The following is a 24247-nucleotide window of genomic DNA, read 5'->3' on the forward strand; positions in this document are numbered from 1 at the left end:
ACTGTATTAGGCTGAGTGATAGACTCTGGAGAGGGGTATCTGGTTAGTGAAGATAAAAGCCTTTACTCTTCTTCTGGTGTCATTCTATCAGCACACAGAGCAGATTTCAACACTGGCTTTAATGGGTTTCTGAAGCCGTGCATGAGATCTATTTCAGACTGACTGCTATTGAGTGTTACAAGCACTCACACTAGTGATTAGGGCAGTAAGAACACACCTCCAGAGCAAGGAACCTCAGCACATAGGCAGCAATTGGTGGTTAGGCTCCACCAATGCCTGTTTTGAGGATCCAACCAGCAACCTTCTGGTCCCAAGCCCACTTCTGTAACCTTTAGGCCATGTCTGCCCATGCAAGACACGAGAGGCAACTGTAAGTTTGAAGAATATGAATATGATTGTAAATGATATGCTTTGGTCGTGAAAGTCACTAGTGTGTTAGACAGTGCTCTCCACCACCATCATCAAAACACCAGAAAACCTCCAGTATAGTTAGTGAGATTTACAGAATCGATGCTAAGGTGGAATTACACTGTTCTGGGGGCTCGTTGTGGGCCAGAACTTTACTAACACACTTTATGCTGGAGCTCTCTTTACTTTATCCTTCAACTCTGTGTATTTTAGAGGTCATTTAAGTGATCTTATACATTATAAAACTTTTCTTCAAAAATATCCTTTTCCAGTGACTCTACCCACTCCACGCATCTCTCTCAGTCCCACCAGAGAGGTCACATGGGGACAGAGGGTTGACATTACCTGCTCTGTAGAAACTCAGTTCACTGGAGGAAATTTCTCCCTCAAAAAGAGCAATAGATCATTTACAGAGACCAAGCGTGGAACCTCCGTCACCTTCAGTTTACTTAAAGTGGACTTTGTTGATGAGGGGTCTTACTACTGCCAGTACCAGACACGAGTCTCCAGTCGGGATTTCAGCTCTCCACAGAGCAGCTCTGTTAATTTCTCTGTTATAGGTAAGACGAATCAGTTTGGCTCCTAACAAATGAGCTTTAACATCTTTAGTCAATTAAATATTTAACAAAAATTCTGTAATATGCCAGTGAATCCAAAAGAACAGTCAAGTTTAATGATTTAAAAATGTCTCATGCCAGAAATGATTATTTTTCAGTGACTCTACCCACTCCATTCATCTCTGTCCGTCCTATCAAAGAGGTCACATGGGGACAGAGGGTTGACATCACCTGCTCTGTAGAAACTCAGTTCATAGGAGGAAATTTCACCCTCAAGAAAAGTACTGGATCATTTACAGAGACCAAGAGTGGAACCTCCGTCACCTTCAGTTTACCTAAAGTGGACTTTGTTGATGAGGGGTCTTACAACTGCCAGTACCAGACACGAGTCTCCAGTCTTAATTTCAGCTCTCCACAGAGCAGCTCTGTTAATTTCTCCGTTATAGGTAAGAATCTGTTCAGAATTTTTGTTGTCAGTTCTTTACACATTTTATGCTGTTTTGATTTGTCCTTACAGATTAACTAGAAACAATACGGAAGTAAATCTGAAATTAAGAGTAAAAATGGGGGGGAAATGATATGCTTGTTTCTTCAAATAATCATGATAATGATTTAAGGTCATATTGTCCAACACTAGTAGGAACTCAAATGTTGCCCATGCAAGTAAAAGCAGGTCATCTTGTTTCCTGTTTATAAGTCTTTATCAAATGTTTGTTTATATGAATTCATAATTTTACATTTCTAATCTATATGGTTTCAATACCTGAGAGCTTGAAGGTTCCTGAAGGTAGTTTCTCAATATTTTCTATTTAGTTGTCACAACTTATATAGAAAGAATGGTCACTTTAAACCAGTACAGAATAACTGACTTCAGTTTGAGTCTGTTACAGTAAAAAAATGCAATACTGGTGACAGTCTATCAGCAGACGAAGTGGATTTCAACATTGGCTTTACTGGGTCTCTGTAGCCATGCATAAGATCAAGTGGCCTTGTGTAGAGCTGCAGCAACTTGCAAAATATGGATGACATAATTGTACTGGCTCATATAGAGTAATATCTCTATACTGATGATTCTCATGACAGTTTTTAGAGATTAGTCATCTAAATCCCCACATGACACCATCTGCCCTGAGTTTATGCATGTGAAAAGAGTCCCGACCTACACCTCTGAACCTCAATTCCTTGTGAGAGTTTTTTTGTGAAGTGCTACATCGTACAGAAAAAGCCAATAGAAAAATGAATGTAGACACTTCATACGTGTATATACTCTTTTTATCATTTTAGAATAAATGCAAATAGTATTTAATAAAGCCAGAAAACCTCACCTTTGTGTATACTAAATTTTTAATACATCTTTATGACCAAACACCTTACTAATACACTTTATGTTGTACAGACCTTTACTTTCTTACAATTATATATATATTGAAGTTCAATTAAGCAATAATTTAAAACTTCTCATGCCAGAAAATCTCCTTTTCCAGTGACTCTACCCACTCCACGCATCTCTGTCCATCCCAACAAAGAGGTCACATGGGGGCAGAGGGTTGACATCATTTGCTCTGTAGATACTCAGTTCACTGGAGGAAACTTCACCCTCAAAAAAGGAACTGGGTCATTTACAGAGACCAAGAGAGGAACCTCTGTCACCTTTAGTTTTTCTAAAGTTGACTTTGTTGATGAGGGGTCTTATTACTGCCAGTACCAGACACGAGTCTCCAGTCAGGATTTCAGCTCTCCACAGAGCAGCTCTGTTGATTTCTCCGTTGTAGGTAAGTGTGGAATTTATTTTGCTTTTTTTTTGTTCTTTACACATTTGAAGCTGTTTTGATTTGCCCTTAACGTGCTTTACAGTTAAAGTAGAATACTTAAGTAGACCTACATGAAAAGAGTGGGAAAAAATCTTTTATCTGCTTGTTGTTTGTAATCCACTTGGCTCCTGATGAAAGAGCTTTAACATCTTTAGTTAAGAAACATGTTCTACAAAAATGCTGAACCGAATATCATCATTATGCCAGTGAATCCAACAGAACAGTCAAGTGTAATATAACAATGTCGCAGTTCCGTTTCTTCATTAACAGTTTTCTTGGTTGATTTTTAAAGATAGATTTTTGAGTTAGGTATAAACAATGAATCCAAACTGACTCAGAACCTCTAACTGACTTAATCCCGCCCACATAGATTTTTAACTGTCAGACTCATCATATCCACTGCCAAACCAGTTAATTTTGGACATTTGCATACACTTATAACCAATCATATGATCATAAAAGACATTATCCATCACCTTATTCAGCAGTTGCACAGATGCATATAGATACTTTGTCGCTGGCTGGTTAATGGAGGCACTTTACTAACGTACTTGTTGGATCACAAATGATTCTGTATATTTCCCACATCATTTAAGTGATCATTCAAATCTTCATGCTAAAAAATATCCTTTTGCAGTGACTCTACCCACTCCACACATCTCTCTCAGTCCCACCAGAGAGGTCACATGGGGGCAGAGGGTTGACATCACCTGCTCTGTAGAAACTCAGTTCACTGGAGGAAATTTCTCCCTGATAAAGAGTTCTGGGTCTTTAAGAGAAACCAAGAGTGGAACCTCCGTCACCTTCAGTTTAATTAAAGTGGACTTTGTTGATGAGGGGTTTTACTACTGCCAGTACCAGACACGAGTCTCCAGTCGTGATTTCAGCTCTCCACGGAGCAGCTCTGTTGATTTCTTCGTTATAGGTATGTTGTTATTTTTGCAATTCTCTATTAATTTAAATCTGTTCTGATTTGCTAATTATATGTAACAGTTAATGTAGAAACATTACTGGAACCTGTAACATTAATTTGACTTGCCATAATATAATATAACACACTCCTTCATGTGTGGTGTCCTTAAGGACGATTTAGCATTACTAAGAAAAACACTACGTTAGCTTAGCCTTAACTAATATTTAATAGTAGTGATGTTGTTTTGGGGCTGATACTTATCATCAATACTGATCACAGATACCAATTAGGTACAGGGCTGAATGCCACAATAACCTTTCCAGGCAGACTTGGTATCGTATCATTGTGCAGAGCTTCTGATCTGTATTATGTCTCTGAGGATGAAATTGACACATTTACACCACTGCAGATATCCGGTTAGTGGTGTTAAGTCTCTATCTATCTGGCTTTGATGGGTCTCTGTTGCCATGTAAGAGGTCCATACTGCCACCTAGCAATTGAATAAGGAGCTGCAGGGTCCTGTGCAGCTTGCAAAATATGGATCACACAAGCTGATCGGCTCTCTGAAGTTAGAGTAATATCTCTGTACTGTCTGCTATCCAGTTGACAGATTAGATATTTTATCAGCACTAGTATGATAGTACCTTGGAATTCAACCTCCAAATTCAATCCATCTGTGGAAGTGAACATACACATACTAGTGATTAGGGCAGTGGGGACACACACCTAGAGCACTGGGCAGCAGCCAGGGAGGAACTGGGAGTTATGGGGATAACACCAGCAACCTTCTGGTCCTAAGTAGGGATGCACTGATCTGACTTTTTCAGTTCCGATACCAATACTGATACATGAACTTTGCATATTGGTCGATACCCGATACCAGTCCGATACCATTGCTGAATTAATAAACCGTATACCTCACCATGTGGAAGAGAATTAAGGCATCAGGATTGACATAAACATTACTTTATATAATATAACAAATTAACACAGATATAAATGTACTAAATTGTCATTTATTTATTTATTTGCACATTTAGTGCAGCCTCACACCGCCAAATTAAAGTGAAAGAATCGATTCCATGAATTGCCCTAATTATCCAATACCCGATCCAGCTAATTTAGTTAATATCGGGACCGATATCCGATCCTAATATCGAATCGTTGCATCCCTAAACCTAAGCCCACTTCTCTGACCTTTAGGCCATTTCTGTCACAGCTGGCACAACTGTACAGTTTGATGAGTATGAAAGTGGTCTTGGCAGCCACCAGTAGGAAAATTTGGGGCAGTGTGTTAGACAGTGCTCTCTACCACCATCATCAAAACACCAGTTAGAAACAATGTTTTGGAAAAACAAAAATTATCCAATACCAGAGCACTTCACTAACACTCCTTTTTTTGGATTTCTCTTTATTTTACCACTCGACTTTGTATATTTAGGAGTTCGTTTAAGTTATAATTTGGACAGAAAACTCCTCATGCCAAAAAATCTCTATTTTCCAGTGACTCTACCCACTCCACGCATCTCTCTCAGTCCCACCAAAGAGGTCACATGGGGAGAGAGAGTTGACATCACCTGCACTCTAAATACTCAGTTCAGAGATGGAAATTTCTCCCTGATAAAGAGTTCTGGGTCTTTAAGAGAGACCAAGCGTGGAACCTCCGTCACCTTCAGTTTAATTAAAGTGGACTTTGTTGATGAGGGGTCTTACTACTGCCAGTACCAGACACGAGTCTCCAGTCGTGATTTCAGCTCTCCATGGAGCAGCTCTGTTAATTTCTTCGTTATAGGTAAGATGCATTTTGTTTGTAATTTTTGTTGTCCAGTCTAATTACAATAAACACTTACAATTACGTCACACCTGCATGTACTCAGCCATCCAAGGAGTAACAGTTCTCACCTTCAGGCTTATCTGAGTATTAAAACTAATGACTAAACCTACAGATTTTGCCATAAGCCAACCTGTCCACCCTCTCCTCTGCCCCCCTGATGTAAAGCATTCAGTGCCCACTGTCTTGCATGTGATGCCCACATACACAGAAATCCCACAGCACTGATGATTACTAACCTGATGTGCACAAGGCAGTGCTCAGTTAGTTAGTAAAGTCAGCTCCATGCTTGACATTTGAGAGAAATGTAAAATTGTCTCAAACGACAACCACAATCTTTACTGAACTTCCATTGTATGTTAGTATATTAGACCAAGACCAAGCCACAACACGTTTGCTCTTAAACAGTCTAAAGCAGGACTGTTCAATCCTGGTCCTGGAGATCTACCACCCTGCAGAGTTTAACTCCACTCTGAATCTAACACACCTGATCCAGATAATGAAGGCCTTCAGGATCAGCTGAACATTACAGTCAGCTGTGTTAGATCTGAACTCTTTAGGGTGGTAGAGCTCCAGGACCAGGATTGAGCAGCCCTGGTCTGAAGGGATATGGCTAACTCAAATCTCCAGTTTGAATCTCTCTGTGCTACAAAATCTTCACGTTATTATAAAAATATATCTGGGAAACACTCTACATTACAGTTACTTGCCTAGAGAGAGAGAGATGTAACTTGCAGACTTACAGAATCGATGCTAAGGTGGAATTATACTGTTCTCATTTACTTTACTAACACACTTTACGTTGGAGCTCTCTTTACTTTATCACTCAACTCTTTGTATTTTAGAGGTCATTTAAGTGATAATTTAACAATATCCTCTTCCAGTGACTCTACCGACCCCACAAATCTCTCTTAGTCCCATCAATGAGGTCACATGGGGACAGAAGGTTGACATCACCTGCTCTGTAGAAACTCACTTTACAGGAGGAAACTTCACCCTGAAAAAGAGCACTGGATCATTTACAGAGACCAAGAGTGGAACCTCCATCACCTTTAGTTTACTTAAAGTAGACTTCGTTCATGAGGGGTCTTACTACTGCCAGTACCAGACACGAGTCTCCAGTCGGGATTTTAGCTCTCCACGGAGCAGCTCTGTTGATTTCTCCATTATAAGTAAGGCAAACCTTTTTTTGTTGTCAGTTCTTTACACATTTGAAGTTTAATTGCTTTAGAAATCAAGTAGAAAACTACTGAAGTAGATCTATTTTGAAAGAGTAACAATGGTCCTACTGTGTGTTCATTTACTGTCCACTTAAAAATGTACTACCAAGTGTGTAGTCACATGACTGTTTAATTTGCAACATGGCAGCAACATGCAGAATGCAAACACTCATTCATTAAAATAATCGTTCATTAATCTTCATAAAATCTTCGTAAAATCTTCAATAAATCGTGATATTGATTTAAGGTCATATTGCCCAGCACCTTTAGGAACCCAAGTGATGACCTTTTTTGTGCTTTCCTTGGTATGGGCATCTTGTTTTCTGTGTTATTTATATATTTCTTGTTCATAATATTATATTTTTCTAATCAATATGGTTTCAATATTTGATAGCTTGAAGGTTCTCGAAGGTAGTTTCTCAAGATTTTTCTCTTTGGAAGGAATGATCACTTTAAATGAGTCCTCCCATTCACAGATTACACGACTATACAACAGAATGTAACTTCTGTATTTAACCCAGCATTGACAGTAAACACATACTTATTCACACTAGTGATTAGGGCAGTGACAAAACACACCCGAGCAGGGGCCGTAACCTCAGTGTCCAGGGAGCAAGGGCACCTCAACCATGGATTCTAGTTCTGGGAGTTAAACCAGCTTGTCCCAAGACCACTTCTCTAACCTTTAGGCCATGGCTGCCCCTACAGGGCATGAAGAGTCAGTCAATAGTTTAATGAGTATAAAAATGGCAGTCACCAGTAAGAGATTTTAGAGCAGCCAGACAGTGCTCTCCACCACCAATATCAAAACACTAGTTAAGGAAATATCTTTTGGAGGAATACACAACCTTCAATATAGTTAGAGAGACTTACAGAATCGATGCTAAGGTGGAATACACTGTTCTGGGGGGTCATTGTGGGCCAGAACTTTTTATCTCATCACTCAACTCTGCGTATGTTAGAGGTTACTTCATTATTTGGAATGAAAGATTCTCATGCCACAAAGTCTAAATAAAGATATCACAATTATCGACATTGTTTTGAGACAATGCATTTAAATGATTATTTATAAATTCTTATTATTACTATTTACTAACTTGGTGATGCATCATTGTGCAGGGCTTCTGTAATGATCCGTACTTTGTCTCTCAGGATGAAATGTACTTTTTGGAATCAGCCACGTTTACACTGTTGAAGAACTCGTCTGTGAATTCCCGTGCTGAACTGCAACAGATAAACTGCACTGTGTAGCTCAGATTGTCATTAGTGGTGGTTGTTAGCTCTGCTGCTTCTGATACTCACTGTATTAGGCTGAGTGATAGACTCTGGAGAGGGGTATCTGGTTAGTGGTGTTAAAAGTCTTTACTCTGTGTCTTCACACACAGGCTGCGTGAGTGTGGTGACAAGATTTTGGTAACAGGACATCGAAGTATTGTCAATGTGTATCGTGGGCTTAGATTATATATCAAATCAGATTAGGGGCTTAGGTAATATTTCAAATCAGATACTCGTCTCAGCTTTAGAAAATGAGTATCTGATTACTAGTGTTAAAAGTCTTTACTCTTCTTCCTCCATGAGCCGTGTTGTTTTTACACATTTTACAGCAAGCAGTTTGTTTGGAAACCTGTAGTGTGTGGAGGGCAAGATGGATCCAATCAGGTATCAGGAAATCCTAACAGAAAACGTCTTGCCTTTTGTAAGGAAGCTGAAGCTTGGGCATTATTCAACCTTCCAACAGGTCATTAATCTAAAGCATACCTCAATGTCCACCAAGGCTTGGTTTCAGAAAAAGTCCTGGAAGATACTGAAGTGGTTTATGCAGTCGTCTGTCTTGAACCTTGTAGAAATAAATTCTTATAGGATTTGAAAAAGAAGGGGGTGAATAATTCTGAATGTGCAGTAGGGCATTTTGTGTTGAGCAATTTAAATTGTCTTTTTTTTACATGGATTATTGCAAACAGTTAAAAGTTTGTAAAATTTTGCCAATAACCCAAATTTGAAATAGAGGCTAAATCATTCCGACTGCTACTGTACCTGATAGTACTGACTGAAAAACGTTTGATGCCGAAAAAATATCCTTTTGCAGTGACTCTACCCACTCCACGCATCTCTCTTAGTCCCACCAAAGAGGTCACATGGGGAGAGAGGATTGACATCACCTGCACTCTAGAAACTCGATTCACAGAAGGAACCTTCACCCTAAAAAAGAGTTCTGGGTCTTTTAGAGAAACCAAGAATGGAACCTCCGTCACCTTCAGTTTACTTAAAGTGGACTTCATTCATGAGGGGTCTTACTACTGCCAGTACCAGATACGAGTCTCCACTCGAGATTTCAGCTCTCCACAGAGCAGCTCTGTTGATTTCTCTGTTAAAGGTAAGACGCAACTTGTTTGGAATTTTTGTAGTCTTAATAGATCTACATTAAAAGCGTAACAATGGGGGGAAAATCGTATATTTTCATTATGCCGGTGGAATCCAGTAGAGCAGTGCTTTTTAAAAATTAGTTACAGCAGCAACTTAATCAATAAACATGCCATTAAGCCAATCACAATGGCAAAGTTCAGTTTGGCTATTATCAGCTTTCTTGGTTGATTTTTAAAAATGGGCTTATGAACAAAAAAAATGATAAAGAAGTAGCATCTTGTTTTGTGCTGAAAGTCTAAATCAAAGGTAATTCTACACTTCTAATTTTACACTTCTAACTTACATGGTTTTAAAATGTGATAGCTTGAATGTACCTGAAGGTAGTCCCTTGTGTTTTTTGTTTAGTGGTCACAACTTAACATTATATCTTCATTAGGATATTTTCCCCTTAGAAGAAAGGGTCACTGTAAATCCATAAAACATGACTGATTGTGGATAAGCCCCCCTCCATTCACAGATTATCTATCTATCTATCTATCTATCTATATATATATATATATATCTATATATATATATATATATATATATATATATATATATATATATATATATATATATATATATATATATATATATATATATATACACACACACACACACATTACATACCTTTTGTATTTAACCCAGCCAGTGAACACACACTCATTTACACTAGTAATTAAGGCTGTGGGAACTCACCCCCAGATCAGTGGGCAGCCACCTTAGTGCCCAGTAAACAATTGGGGGTTGGGTGCCATTCTCAAAGGCACCTCAGCTTTGGATGACAGTCCTGGGGACTGGAAAAAAAAGAAAAAAGATTTTCTGGTCCCAAGCCCACCTCTATAACCTTTAGGCCACAGCTGACCCTACAGGGCATGATGTGTCGCTGAATAGTTTGAGGAAAATATATGCCTTATATGCTGTGGTCAGTCACCAGTGATAAATTTTCGAGCAGTGTGTTAGACAGCGCTCTCCACCACCTTCATCAAAACACCAGTTAAGGGAATGTTTTTTAAAAACACTAAACCAGTAGAGTTAGAGAGACTTATATGTGAAATGTAATGGAATTATACTACTATTATACTATACCTTACTAACACACTTTATGTTGGAGCTTTCTTTACTTTATCACTCGACTCTGTGGAATTTAAGTGTCATTTAGATGATGTTATAAATTAAAAAGAGCTTCTAATGCTAAAAACTATCCTTTTCCAGTGACTCTCCCCACTCCACGCATCTCTCTCAGTCCCACCAGAGAGGTCACATGGGGGCAGAGGGTTGACATCACCTGCTCTGTAGAAACTCAGTACACTGGAGGAAGCTTCACCCTGATAAAGAGTTCAGGGGCTTTAATCGAGATTAAGGGTGGAACTTCAGTCACCTTCAGTTTTCCTAAAGTAGACTTTATTAATCAAGGATTTTACTACTGCCAGTACCAGGCACGAGTCTCCCATCGTGATTTCAGCTCTCCACGGAGCAGCTCTGTTGATTTCTCTGTTATAGGTAAGACAAATCTTATTTGGAATTCTTATAGTCAATTCTCTACAAATTCTCTACAAATTAAAACTGTTTTGGTTTGCTACTAATTAGAGTTGGGTACCAATTGATAACGATACTATCCAGTACCGATTCACAAGTGTGGTTCCATTTTGAAAACTTGACTGACGCAGACAATGCTCTTTGCAATGTTTTTAATGCAAAGCAGGGCAAACACCTGGTTAAACACAAGGTATATCTAAAAGCTGAAAACTGTATAAAATGTCATGGCCTGCAACATCTGCTGCTAACAGCAAGCCTGCAGCCTTTGCTGATAAAGTACAAATGTGAACTGGAGATAAGGTTCCGGGCAGTCATATGTGCCACATTTGACCTCACACATGGCTGCAGAACCACAGTGTTGAATGCCAATGTTAGAAATGTCTCCATTCTGTCCGTTTTTACCATATCTGACTCAAACTCTGCCAAAGCCACTGTAAAATGTGTAAAACAAACAATATAGGAAGCAAAGTAAAGACTTTTAACACCACTAACCTGATAGTCACTGAGAGTCCATCACTCGGCCCAGTACAGCATCAGAACACTAATGAATTCCTCTTTTTCCCCAGTGAATTTGCTGCAGCCCGATATCTCCTTCAGTGCCAATGATTGGTGGTTCCACTGGGGGCCTCAGGACCTAGAGGTGACCAGGGGCTACAGCTTCTCCATCATCTGCTCCATTCAACCCCAGTATCCAGGAGGTTCCTTCCACCTGGAGTTCAGTGGATCCAGTATGACCAGAACTCAGTCAGCTGTTGACCACTCAACCACCTTCTCCTTCCCTGAGGCTGATTACGTCCACCAGGGAAACTACAGCTGTGTTTATGAAGTAACTGTGTCTTCACGCTCTTTTAGATCCTCCAACACTGAACTCTTGGCCGTCACTGTGAAAGGTACAGTAAGATGTACTTGATAACTTTACTCATTTGTTCTCAAGTTTGAAGCGTGAAGGTCTTGATGGTCATTTCTCTCACAGCGTCACTGGCTCCCTTTATTGGTTCTGGAGTGGGAATAGGACTGTTACTCATCTTAGTGCCGATTATAATTTGTTTTATAAAAAGATGTAAAAAACAAAAACGGCAGATGGATGTGAACATGGTTAACAGACAACGTGAGTACTTTCTTTTCTTGATTAAACTGAAATTTGTATTATATTTTTAACTGATCTTTTGTACAATAAAATGGGACTCCAAGTTGTTGGTTTTAGAGACAGCTTAAAACATGTTTTATATTCTAGTAATTTTAATTGTTGACACTGTCATTATTCAGGTGCCAGAAACACTTATGAGGCCGCCCATGGGAAGATGATTTTGATGAAGACTACATCAACATAGATGCAAATGTGGAGAAAACAACAGGGGGCAATGTTGAAACTGCTGACACAGAAAATGATGGACAGATGGACTCAGAGGATAAAGAAATGTATACTAATGTGGAGTAGTCTAGAGGACATTTCATCTTCCTAAAGTTTTGAAAATGTTTTTCTAAACAATGTTTAGAGTAGGGGTGCTCAAACATGTTCCTGGAGATCTACAACCCCGGAAAGTTTAGTGCCAACCCTAATCAAACACACCTGATTCATTTAATAAAGGCCCCAGGTTACAGCAGAACTCTCCAGGGTGGAAGAGCTGAGCTTTTTAAGGTAGTAAAGTCAGTTTCTCTGGGGTAGTAGATCTTCAGGACCAGGACTGAGCATCCCTATTGGCTATTTAACTTAAAACAGCTCGCCCTTAAAATTAGTAATCAACAATATTGTTTTTTTTAATGGCCAATGCAGATATTTAAGAGAGTAGGGTGACCCATGGCCAATATTTAGTGCAGATATCAATACCATCAGTATTTGGGTTAAAATAATAAAAGAAAAACAATGAATCATTATGTATAATTAAAAATAATAGCTTTTATGATATCTAAAACAATAATTGAAATAGAAAAATATATTCTGGTGTGCTGTGGACTTTAGAATCTGACACGTATTTTAGTGTTTAGAGAGTTATAGTATAAGACTCTAATTAATTTTTTATAATTAACAAAACTTGAGGCAGATTTCTGTATGTTTGTTTAGGTTTGTTGACCAATTTGGTTACAAGCCAAATAGCCAATCTAAGCACTCAAACACAAAAAAATAACTTCTTTTGCACAGCCGCTCACATAATCTAAAGATCCATCTAGAGATTATTTCCCTCCAACAGTTAAGAGAACTATTCCAAGGTGCAGAAACGTATCCAGAAGCCCATTACAAAAGCGTTGTTGGAAAGTTGATGTTAACGCTAGCTTTAGTACTCCCATTAACATAAGCCAACAAGTTAAATCTCCCATTAGCAAATGCAAGCGACTGTCTTATAACTATTAAATCAGTTGTTTATAATAGCAGATTTTTTAGTTGAACTGTACTTTTTTGAGCTCTTTAAGCTAGCTGGTTCAGCTGGTTAAAGGGTTGCTAACATTACAATTCCCAAATAACATTATTGCAATTTTCTCCCTAAATGACCAGAATCAGCCTAATTATACAGACAACAAATGCTGAATTTGCTGTTAAGGAAATGTCACATCCAGGCAGCCTGTTTTAGCATCGGATTGGGGAGCTCCAACATCGCTCCATGGCAGCCAGACTGAATTTTTTGAATATCGGCCTTGTGATCGCAGACATCTACTAATGATGTTCATCTTAAAATGGCTTTAATTAATCAGCCGATCACTATATAGACTATATAATAGAGCAGGTCATTTTCACTATTCAATATTTCAACAATCATTTCCTCTAGTAAGAACGCATGGAAGATCTCCAGCTATTACCCTACATGAGTGAAAGCTTAAGGTGAGCTACACCTTAAATTTAATTAGAGCTAAACCAGGGGACAGCCACCCTGTTATACAGTCAAATGGGAACGTCTGCAGAACCCTTTCACCCTCTCCACAATGTATTATCTTACACACTCATTCTACAACAGAGGAGTTCATTTTTTGCCTCAAACGTCTATAAACATCTACACACAACTGCCAGTAATTACTGCTGATCATTGTCAGGTTTTTGGTTGTCAACTAAAACTCAACTGCTAAAACTGTAACACAACACATTTATTTGCTGAACAGGAATTTTGTAGCTTCCTTAACAAGTTATTAACAGACTTAACAAAATAATAAGTGTTGTTTGAACAAGCAAATGTAAGTTGCGAAAAGAAATGTTCTTAAGAATAACTACCAATGCAGTTGTTGAGAAAACTAATAAAAATAACTAAAATAAAACCGGACTTTTTGTTGTTTAACTACTTCTATGCCAAAACTATTTTCCAAGCAAAGTACAGGCATGCTTTTATCACGTCACTTGTAACTTAAGTTTGTTTTATAGCTTGTTTGGTCTCAGTTTTTCACACTGCCAAACAACAGCCTATTACTTTACGTCATTCAGGTGTTTTGTGGGTTGTTTTTTTTAAGTATCTTGTGTCACTGTGGTCAGTCAGATTCACATGACATATTTAGCACACTAACTTTGTCATGTCAAAATTAAATTTAGTGGTCACTGAAAAGGTAAAGTTCAGAAAAACTACAAATCGATGAACTCACCATTCATTCAGCAGGTTGTATAACTGATTGTATTTAGAACAAGGTTATTTGTATATGTCAGTCGAATGCTTTGTACATTGAGGCTATACTATAATAAATAACTACTATATAAAAACAATCATACTAAGTAACCAAAAGAATTTTGAACAACCTACCAGGCCGTGCCTGGGGAGATTACAGTGGAAACTAAGGACAAGTGTGAACCACGCAGAGACTACACCAAACTGGGGGGAGAGAGCTGGGGAACCAGCCTCAGAACCATAAACGGCTAGGCCGACCAAACCTGACGCAAGAGCGAGAGTTGCGATGTATCCAGGGAGCGAGCGAACTTGGGTAGAATCTTCCATCCATTTTAAAGATTTAATTTTAATTGTTGCTGCAGTAATTGATCTAAAGCTTGACCTGTTAAGATGTAAGAAGAGTCCTGAAGTTTATAAAAATCTCAATCAATCTCAACAAGGTGCTGTAAAACTACTCCTGCACTATCAAAAGCATCCAGATGAGGAATATCACAGCATGGTTTGGGAATTGAACCAAGCAGGACAGACTATTTGTATTTTTATATATTTGTTATATCTCTGAACATATTTGTTATACTTTATTTAATGTATGTTGGTTTATTTGATAAAGCTTTATGTTCTTCGCTTATTTTATGTTTTTAATATTCTACTCTATATTCTATCCTGTTGTTACATGTGAGCAGACAGTTATAAAAGCATTGTATAACTCCAAACTAACATACTAGACGTATTTTTGAGATATTTGTTTCAGTAATGCATTTTAAATGTTTAATTTGAACAAAATCTCTACAGCTGTTGCTGCTGCCTGTTTGTATGTGAAGTGTAGCATAAATAAATACATTTGAAATGCATTTCAGTTCAGTAATAAGAAGTGCTGTATCATCTATTACAGCCTCATGATATAACCTTAAACACAATAGCACCAATAATATTAAACTAAGAAATGTGGATCAGCACATTACTAAATTAATTATTAATTATTTAAAAAAAAATTTAAATATAGATTGTTCTTAAAATAATGTTAGTTTTTGTATAAGAAAAATAACATCGTCCCCACATTGCACCACAGATCTAATGTTTCTAAACATTACTTTAGATCTAAAGATCTAAAGTAAAACTGTTTCCTGTGAGTTGGTTCCTCCACTGTCACTTCTAGCTCTTGTTCACTGAAATACTTTAAAGCTTAGTTTGGTTTTAATGTTCCTCCACAAAATGACTCGTTTATGATAAGCTACAAAATGCAGTATAAAGGGCTATGTTACAAACAGCTACAAAAGAACACCACCAAGAGTGTCTACAGAAAAGGTCATAATAAAGACATTTAGATTTTTTTGGAGAATTGCATTTAAGAATATTATGAATTTTTCAGCATTGTTTTCTTAGGAAAGTTTTTGTGAAGTTGAAATGGTTTGTTTCAGTTTGTACTTTAAAAGAACATGTTTTGCTTAAAGGGCAGCTGACCTTGCTCTCAAAAAGTGTCTGTGGTGAGTTCTTCTATGTGTGGGAAGTGTGTGTGTATGCAGAGGGTAGCGGTGTAATGCTATTTTTAAAAGCGTGAAGTGACAGGTGAAATAAAAAGGTAACCACACTTCCTCCAAAAAAAAAACAAAAAAAAAAACTCAAAGCTTTTAGCAAAGGTCTTTATAAAGTCATATTTCTCCTTCAAGCAGCGCCACACCCTTTTTCTATATTTCTCTTTAATAATGTTACTTTCTTTATAGGAACAACCAGAAGAAAACTGGCAGTCCATCCTCATTTACAGCTCTGCTGTTCTGTAACACTGACCAATTCTTTCCTGATGATTGGTCTGCATTAGTGATGTCAGTATCTGAGAACAGACTGAATACAGAACACCAACAATGCTCTATACCCTGAGCGAACGTTGTAGACTCAAGTATGCTGAACTTTATTATGCTACAGTGCACGAAAGTGTACTTGTAGCCACACTAATGATCAATGTGCTAAAAGAGTGGCAAAAAGAACAGCTATTTTTGTACTTATTATACTGTAACTTTACAAAAATAGTACAAAAGCTCTTGTTAAGTTAGTTGGTAAATTGTTTACTGTTTGCAGTCCCTTGTGCTAAAAAAAAAAAGTTGTCTCTTCCTGTTACACTCTTTCATACTCTGAGCCCAAATTGACTCTGGAGCTGCTGAGAAGTTTATAGATAGACTCCTCTCCATTACAGGCTTAGATGGGGAACCCAAAGAAACTGGAAAAATGATGACACCACTGCCCCGCTCACGTTATTCACTGGTTTTTCCTATTCTGAGATCTCCTCTTTTTTATGTCATGTCATTTCATGTGGTTGGTGTGGCGCAACAAGTAACACCACTACCTGCCAGTGAGCTACCACACCACATGGGAAACTGGGGTTTGATTCCCGGGCTGGGTGACCATGCTGTGCTACACCAATAAGAGTCCTTGGGCAAGACTCCTCACACTAGGTTGGTCCTCCTCTGTAATACGAGTAACCTTAAATGTCAACGTGCCACAAGAAGCCGTTTGCAGATGTAAAATGAAAGAAAAACTTTACTGCCAGAGTAGTGTGAGATCAAAAGTCGTGGTCAAAAAACAAGCAAAGGTCAATTTCAAAAGGTAGAGCAGAATAAACATCACCAGCAAACACATCCAAAGGGTAGAGGCAAAAGTGGTCAAGATACAAGCAGTAGGTCGAAATCCAGTCATACAAAGACCAAAGTCATACAAAGTCCAAATGGCAAGGCAAAAAAGGCTTAAAAAACAGAAGGAAACTTTATACACGATAAACGGAAACTTTGATAATGTCGCTCAGTAGATCGCCAAAGATGATACAATACTTCACAAAGTACCAAAGCTAAAGCCCGGGCTTATATAATACACTAATCAGACACGGCAGGTGAAAAACATCAATACAGTATTTGTGATTCAGATAAAAACATGCATGCATTGTGACATCTGCGTTTTCATAAAGCTGTGTTTTCCCCATCCACACAACACTGACAAAAGAGCTTTCTACACAGGAAAAGGTGCAGATGAGGAACAGAAACCCCTCCTCTCCAGCCTCGATAAAACCCAGTCTTCAGTGTGAAGCTGTTAGAGGACTGCAGCAGAGCTTCCTGCAGTTCAGATCACACTGGCTTTTAACTTGAATCTAATGACCAGGATGCTGAGACCTCACCTCACTTTACTGCTGGGTAAATTCTATTACTTTGTCTTTATGTTGTTTGATTTTCCAATTTTGTAGTACTAAAAGTATCAGATTACCACTGTAGATTTACACCAATTCCAAAAAAACGGGATAGTAAATAGAATGAAATACAAACAAAAAGCAGTAACTTGAATAGTTATTTTAACTTGTACTCAAACAAATAGAGTATAAAGAATTTCAGCTTTACTTACTCAATCTTTTTTGAATAAGTAACCTTTTTGAGAGTTTTATGAAGAAATTCATTTATTCTGAAAATAATGCTGCCAGAGAAGACAATTTAGGACCAACAATGATGTGACAAGTTGAAATAAGTTGGTCTGAAACGGGGGAGGTCATCATGTTCTACTTTCTAAGGAGCCATCACTAAAGTCCTAGTCCTTCAAGGGCGGGGACAGGCAGAGGCTTGTCAAACTGCAGAGATGTCAGCAAATAATCCAGTACGTTAAGATCAATGTTCCCCAAAAACAAATCAGTAGCATTTGGGGCTTTTCACCCTTTAGAGTACCATTAAGAGATTAAAGGAATTATGTTAATCAAGATCATTCACTGCTGTATCCACAGATGTAAGTTAAGGCTTTACTAGGCAAAATAAAGACAAATATCAACACTGTCTATCTCTGGTCTCAGGATCATCTGAGATGTTCAGCAGCATAGTGAAAGTGTTTAGTGGTCTTGTAGACTCACACTACACGATTTTAGCCCCGATTTTCTGCTCGCTGACAGGTTTTGGAAGGTGATGTGTGAATTGTTTAAAGAATCTATATGCCAGAGAAGATGAATTTCCTGCAGAATGTTACACTGTATTACTAATGCTCTAAAGCTCCCTATTGGTTCATTTTGCTATGTCCATCTTACCCTCGATTAAACTGAGCATAACAAACTAAACTGCATTAAAGAAATGCTGCCTTTCTTCCACACAGTAATTAAGTCAAACTTTTGGACACAAGTGCAATCTTCTCAGAACAGGCTTATCAAGCTTTTGCATCATTAATTTTCAGTTCTCCTTTGAGGTGAGAGTTTGAGGTTAGGACTTCCCTTAGCATTTATGACAGGTCAAAACCTAAAAAGGCCAGTCAGTTACGTTATGCTTTTGTCAGAGAAACACTTGAGACGTTCAACTGCAGCTCAGTGAAGCACAGCCCAAAGATTCTCAGACCCTGTTTACACCTGGTCACTTCATGCGTCTTGAGTATCAGGATTATGACTGGATAAGGTTGAGCCAAAAATGCAGATGTAAACGCAACCAAGACTCTTAAACCAGATCCAAATCCCACCAGTCAAATAACTTCAGAAGGTGGTCTGAGACACATCTAAGCCACATTACAGCAGTGTAAACACATCCGTCCATCCAAGACACATTCAACCTCTAGCAGCACATCTGAAACACCAGTAATAGTTGCAGCACAACAAGCTTACTTGCCCACACCCACACAGCAAACTGATTTCAGTCTAACTAACTGACTGGAAAACAATAGACTAAGAAATGATGTGGTTAATTCTTCTCATACAATCTAGATACTTGTCACATGAAGTGACCAGGTGTAAATGGGATCACAATTTATTCATTTAACTGTTTACAGAAAATATGACTGAGCTTCTAAAGTGCATTTTTATCACCTTCAGTTGGATCATGTAGTACCTACTTTGCACCAGCAATGATTTCTCATTGCACTGTAAATGTTGAGATTTTGTGTGGTTTATTAGCAGTAGTGGTATACACAGTGTTGTGAAAGTATTTGGCAGATTTGGCCATCTGCTGTATATGTCAAATTAAATGCTTTTACATCTTTAAACAAAATCCAACACACAAAAATATTTTTTTCTGTATTTGAGGAAGCATATTATACAGCATGGGAGTAATCCATTTGAAAAAGTAATTACCCCGTTATCACGTCTGCGTCTCTGTCTGGCCTCACCGTGTGCTCACAAGCACATGACTCTGTTTGTTTGTGTCATTCCTGTCTGTGTGTAAGTACCCCTTTATTTCAGCCTTCCCATGTCTGGTCAAGTGAACATGTATGTTTCCATGGCAGTTTACACTTTGTTGGCTTGTCCTGTTTGTTTATTTGGTTTGTTAGTTTCAGTATTTAGATGATTTCCCCCAGTTTGTGTTCCTTTGTAGTCTCTCTTTTTCCTTTTTAATAAAACTCCTGTAAGCACTTCTGCCTCCGCCACCAAGCTCCACCAAACCGTGACACTCGTATAATGAAATAAACTTAAATAAAGCTTTTTTTACATGGTCATGAAGCAACTTAATCCCACTGTTTTAAATCCCTTTTAAAGTTAGATACCAGCAGGACTGGTCTGCATTTTCTTTCTTTTTTTGCAAATATAAGACTCTTTTCACACTACTGTTAAAAGGGAGTAGTGACAAAGCAGCGGACTGTCATGAGCCACTTGGTCTGACAATGACGGGAGAACACTCGCAGGGGATGGACCAAAGCGAGGAGATTATTGGCAACAATAAACCATAAACAAAACAGAAATGCAGCACCAATCACAAGGGATAAGGAAGAACTAAACAAAACCGTGACAAACAATACTGGGCAAACAAAAGGAACACACCTGGGGCTGGTGAGGCACTAGGGCAGTGCTAGCTGCCGGGGCTGAGCCAATACCGTTACTCAGACACAAAAACTTCCAAGCCGAGCTTGGGGAAACAATGAACCAGGACATATAGAGTAGCGCTAGTCAGGCGCATTGAACTTACTAGACTTGAGAGCGTAAGGAGTCAGCCACCAAACCTAGACGACTGTTCCGGTCCAACGGTGAGGAGAGCTAACTGCTGAAACGAGCTGGAGAGTCGCTCACTCCTGGAGCTCCAGGACCCCAGCTTGCTGAACCGAAGAAGCCTGGCGAAAGATCGCCACAGACCTGCAGTAGCTCCCTAATGGACCCTGAGGCAAGAGCAGCCTAGCTAGTTAGCTTCCCCTGCTAAGCTAGCTAGGTAGAGAGAGAGTCCTCTGTAAGTGGATGCACTCTACAGACCAGACCGGTGAATAATGAGTCTCTACCATTAACTCAATAACCTGGGTGCATGTGGTGCACTAAGGGTAATCCTCGGCCCCCAGCAGCTGGCACTAGCCCTACTTAAATACACCAGCCCACAGGTGTAACACATTAACCAAACAAAGATTAGTCACATGACAACCAAAACCAGAAACCAAAATGGCGACGAGGGGTATATATATATATATATATATATATATATAAAGCATAACATTCAATATTAGATAGCCTTTTACATAACAAATTGCATTCAATATTTCCATTTAGATAAAATTAGGATAGTATTTTTATAGGTTAACAGCCTTAATAAAACAGGAATAGGTGGGCATATTTCAGTGGGCTAAAAGCACCATATTAGAAAATTAAAAATTGTAAAGGCAAGATATTGGGATAGCCTACATCACTGTGGCATAAAATAAGGAAAAAATAAAAGAGGTGATAAGAAATCATTTTTATTCAATTTGCAAATAACAGTAAGCTCAGGTTGCATCATGCATCAGAGAAAACAGAATTATCATGGAAAACACACCAAACATTCAAACTTTCTGGTCAACACATGCAGTCGCTAAGTAGCACTCAATGAGTAACTCAACAGAATACCTGAAGTATATAACAGAATACTTGAAGTTCCCTTTCAGATTGCCTAAATCTATTTAGATCTTACTGGGTGCTTGGTTGGAAATTCATGAAAAGCCAGGTGTGGGTGTTTTTGTTTACAGTTATGAACTAAGGAACACAGCAAAATGGCATGAAGCTGGAATACATTGTTTTATTTGGTTTGACTGAAAACTAAATTACCAGTTGAAAGAAGCTGACAGAAGTGAGAACCTGGAAATGTGAGAAGGGTCCACTGATGTTTCTTTTGGTTGGCAGTGTTTACTGACTAATGTACTTAAAGACAGCATTTACAAAAAATAATTCTTTTTTTTTGAAAACTGAAAGACAAGTAACTTAACTCTACTTATATCACTGGATTAAGGAAAAATCTTTTCTTTATTTCAGCAGTTTTTGGAGATTTCTGGTTGGCTGGTAAGTTTCCATTTTATTAACAACACTTGATGCCGCAGTGGTGTGCAGAAAGATGAGATTTGGCAGAGTTGTTAGTATCCATGATAGTCTATATTGGTCAGGAAAGTGGCCTAATATTTCTGGATGGTGTTGGGTGTTCTCAAAGTAAAAGTCCATCACAGAGTGCAGTCATAACGGGTTTGGCAAACACAACTGTAATAGTGCAGCTTAGGAAATAATAAAGTTTTTGTTAAAAAAATGACATTTGACACTTTGAAAAGGTAAACTGCCATATATTTTTATATACACTACACATATTTCAATGCTTTTTTTGTTTTAATGTTGATACTGTTTGAATAGTAATTTACACAAACTTTAAATGATGTATTGCAATAATTAGAGATACTGAATTTCCAATTTTCATGAGCTATAAGCCATACCGATCAAAGGTAAAACAGAAAAGCTTGAAATGTCCCTTAACTTGTAATGAATATAAAATATTACAGTTTAAATTGTTTCTCTAAATTTCTCTAAATTAAGACAAACCAGACAATATCAAATTGATGAACGGAACAGGTGGCTGTGGTGGCTATCATAATGACCAGTGGGAACAGTGTGGTTGACAGATGATACTAGATGAAAATATTCATGACAAACTCACTTTGGTCAAAAATGTAGGTCAATATTTCTGAATATATAACATTTTCTGGAAGTGAAAGCACCCTAATCAGTTGCTCTCAACGAGGACTTGGAAATGACTGTAATCATGAGAAAGATTGATGTTTTGGTCCAACAGCATGTTTGCAAAACAACTCTCTTCAATGAAAATCCATCTGATGTTATTTAACTTATTTGTTTTTAACAGATGGCTTGCTGAGCCCCAAGCTCACCCTGATTTCACCATACTCTGCTGTTTTGCCCAGGGAAGCTGTTCGGTTCAGATGTACTGTACCTCACTCAACGAACATCTCTGTAGTCCGTTTATATAAAAATGGAGAATTCATAATATCCCAAACACCTAAATATTTTACATTTACTTTGACTGTGGACACCTTGAATCAGAGCCAGTACAGTTGTGAGTATGCACTCAGGGGAAGCAGCGCCACCACTTCATCCAAGAGCAACTCCATTAGCATCACTGTGGGTAAGAGCTCAGGGAATAGCTTTAAGCTCATTTTATATATATGGAGGAAATAAAATATGACATTATTGGTTAATATTATTTTTGCCCTGCACACTAATGAATCACACAATACATGTAGATGGAAAATCACTTATTTATTAATTTTTTATTATTTTTTCAAATGATGTTTTCCAGTGACTCTACCCACTCCAACCATCTCTCTCAGTCCCACCAGAGAGGTCACATGGGGACAGAGGGTTGACATCACCTGCTCTGTAGAAACTCAGTTCACTGGAGGAAACTTCACTCTGAAAACAGGTTCTGGGTCTGTTAGAGAGACAAAGAGGGGAACCTCCGTCACCTTCAGTTTAATTAAAGTGGACTTTGTTGATGCTGGGTCTTACTACTGCCAGCACCAGACACGAGTCTCAAACCGTGATTTCAGCTCTCCACAGAGCAGCTCTGTTAATTTCTCTGTTAAAGGTAAGACGAATCGGTTTGGAATTGTTTATGTGAATTCTGAGTTATTGCAGACCAATAGTTGATGGCCATTAAGCCAGTCGTAATGGAGAAGTTCATTTTCTCCATTAACAGTTTTCTTGGTTAATCGTTAAAGATGGGCTTATGAAGATAATCAACGTAGGCTCCTAAAGCCACATATGATGCACAGACAAAACACGTGTAGCGCAAACTCGACTAACCATACGCTGACGACTGTAAAAACCAGAGTCTTTAAAGAGGGTAATAAAGAGGGTAATTTGGTCCATGTCAAAACCAGCAAGACACATCAGATACATAGGAAAGTCATAAATGTAGTCGGAAAGTCGAGCGGAGGTCAAGACCAGTGGTGGCTCAGTGGTTAGAGCGCTGGGCTATCGATAACAGTGTTGTGGGTTTGTTTCCCGGGCTCGGCAAACTGCCACTGTTGTAAGCCAGTCGTAATGGAGAAGTTCCGCTTCTCCATTAACAGTTTGCTGTTGGGCTGTTCAGTTAACTGTTGGGCCCTTGAGCAAGGCCCTTTACCCTCTCTGCTCCCCTGGCGCTAGAGTTGGCTGCCCACCGCTCTGGGTGTGTGTGTACTCACTGCCACTAGTTCATGTGTGTGTGTGTTCACTACCACAGATGGGTTAAATGCGGAGGACACATTTCGCTGTGCAATGTAAACTGTACAGTGACAAATACATGCACCTTTACCTTTTTACCATAAGCAAACAGAATCAAAAACAACGAAGCAAAAAGGCTAGGCAAAAAGCAAGAAAACGGTAGACAAAAAACAGGACGAATACACGGTAAGGCAAAGATACAAGAACGCTCATTATGCTAATAAAAACGATGGCAATACTTCACAAGGAAACAAACACAAAGAGAAGTTTAAATACAAAACGAAGAAACAAACACAGGTGAGGTCATTAGTATTTAGGTGACTTTGAGCATGGGAACGATTCATGATTGACGTTCAAGAGCACTGAAATCTGTGGAACAGACGTCAGTAAACAGCATGCTTTGTGTCCACTTGTCTTTTTAGAAGGAAGGGTCACTGCAAATCAATACACAGTGGTTCTGAGTGATGACCTTTATCATAGAATTAAGCAGTTCTATCCAGATGTGTGTGGTCTCTTCAAGCACACGTGCATGAGGGGGTCACTGAATAGTA

At 38.5% G+C, this 24247-nt stretch overlaps 1 protein-coding gene and 1 long non-coding RNA gene across 6 annotated transcripts in view; both read left to right on the forward strand.

Moving 5' to 3' along the window:
• LOC140574035 (uncharacterized) overlaps positions 1–13925 on the forward strand; it is a 35247-nt gene extending 21322 nt beyond the window's left edge. For 2 of the 5 annotated variants that reach the window (XM_072693725.1, XM_072693724.1), the window contains 11 exons: positions 681–968; positions 1124–1411; positions 2450–2737; positions 3414–3701; positions 5194–5481; positions 6405–6692; positions 8827–9114; positions 10359–10646; positions 11249–11572; positions 11656–11790; positions 11949–13925. In XM_072693725.1, the coding sequence (XP_072549826.1) occupies positions 681–968; positions 1124–1411; positions 2450–2737; positions 3414–3701; positions 5194–5481; positions 6405–6692; positions 8827–9114; positions 10359–10646; positions 11249–11572; positions 11656–11790; positions 11949–12013 (2828 nt within the window). In that variant the 3' untranslated portion in view covers positions 12014–13925. The remainder of the gene's footprint in view (positions 1–680; positions 969–1123; positions 1412–2449; positions 2738–3413; positions 3702–5193; positions 5482–6404; positions 6693–8826; positions 9115–10358; positions 10647–11248; positions 11573–11655; positions 11791–11948) is intronic. The other 3 variants (XM_072693726.1, XM_072693727.1, XM_072693728.1) reach the window with 3 other exon arrangements.
• Positions 13926–17362: 3437 nt separating this feature from the next.
• LOC140574042 (uncharacterized) lies at positions 17363–22815 on the forward strand. The gene is made up of 4 exons (XR_011980697.1): positions 17363–17439; positions 21465–21491; positions 22336–22614; positions 22789–22815. It is a non-coding gene; the product is annotated as an uncharacterized lncRNA (long non-coding RNA).
• Positions 22816–24247: the final 1432 nt, after the last annotated feature.

Source organism: Salminus brasiliensis, chromosome 12, assembly GCF_030463535.1.
Source record: "Salminus brasiliensis chromosome 12, fSalBra1.hap2, whole genome shotgun sequence".
NCBI lineage: Eukaryota > Metazoa > Chordata > Actinopteri > Characiformes > Bryconidae > Salminus > Salminus brasiliensis.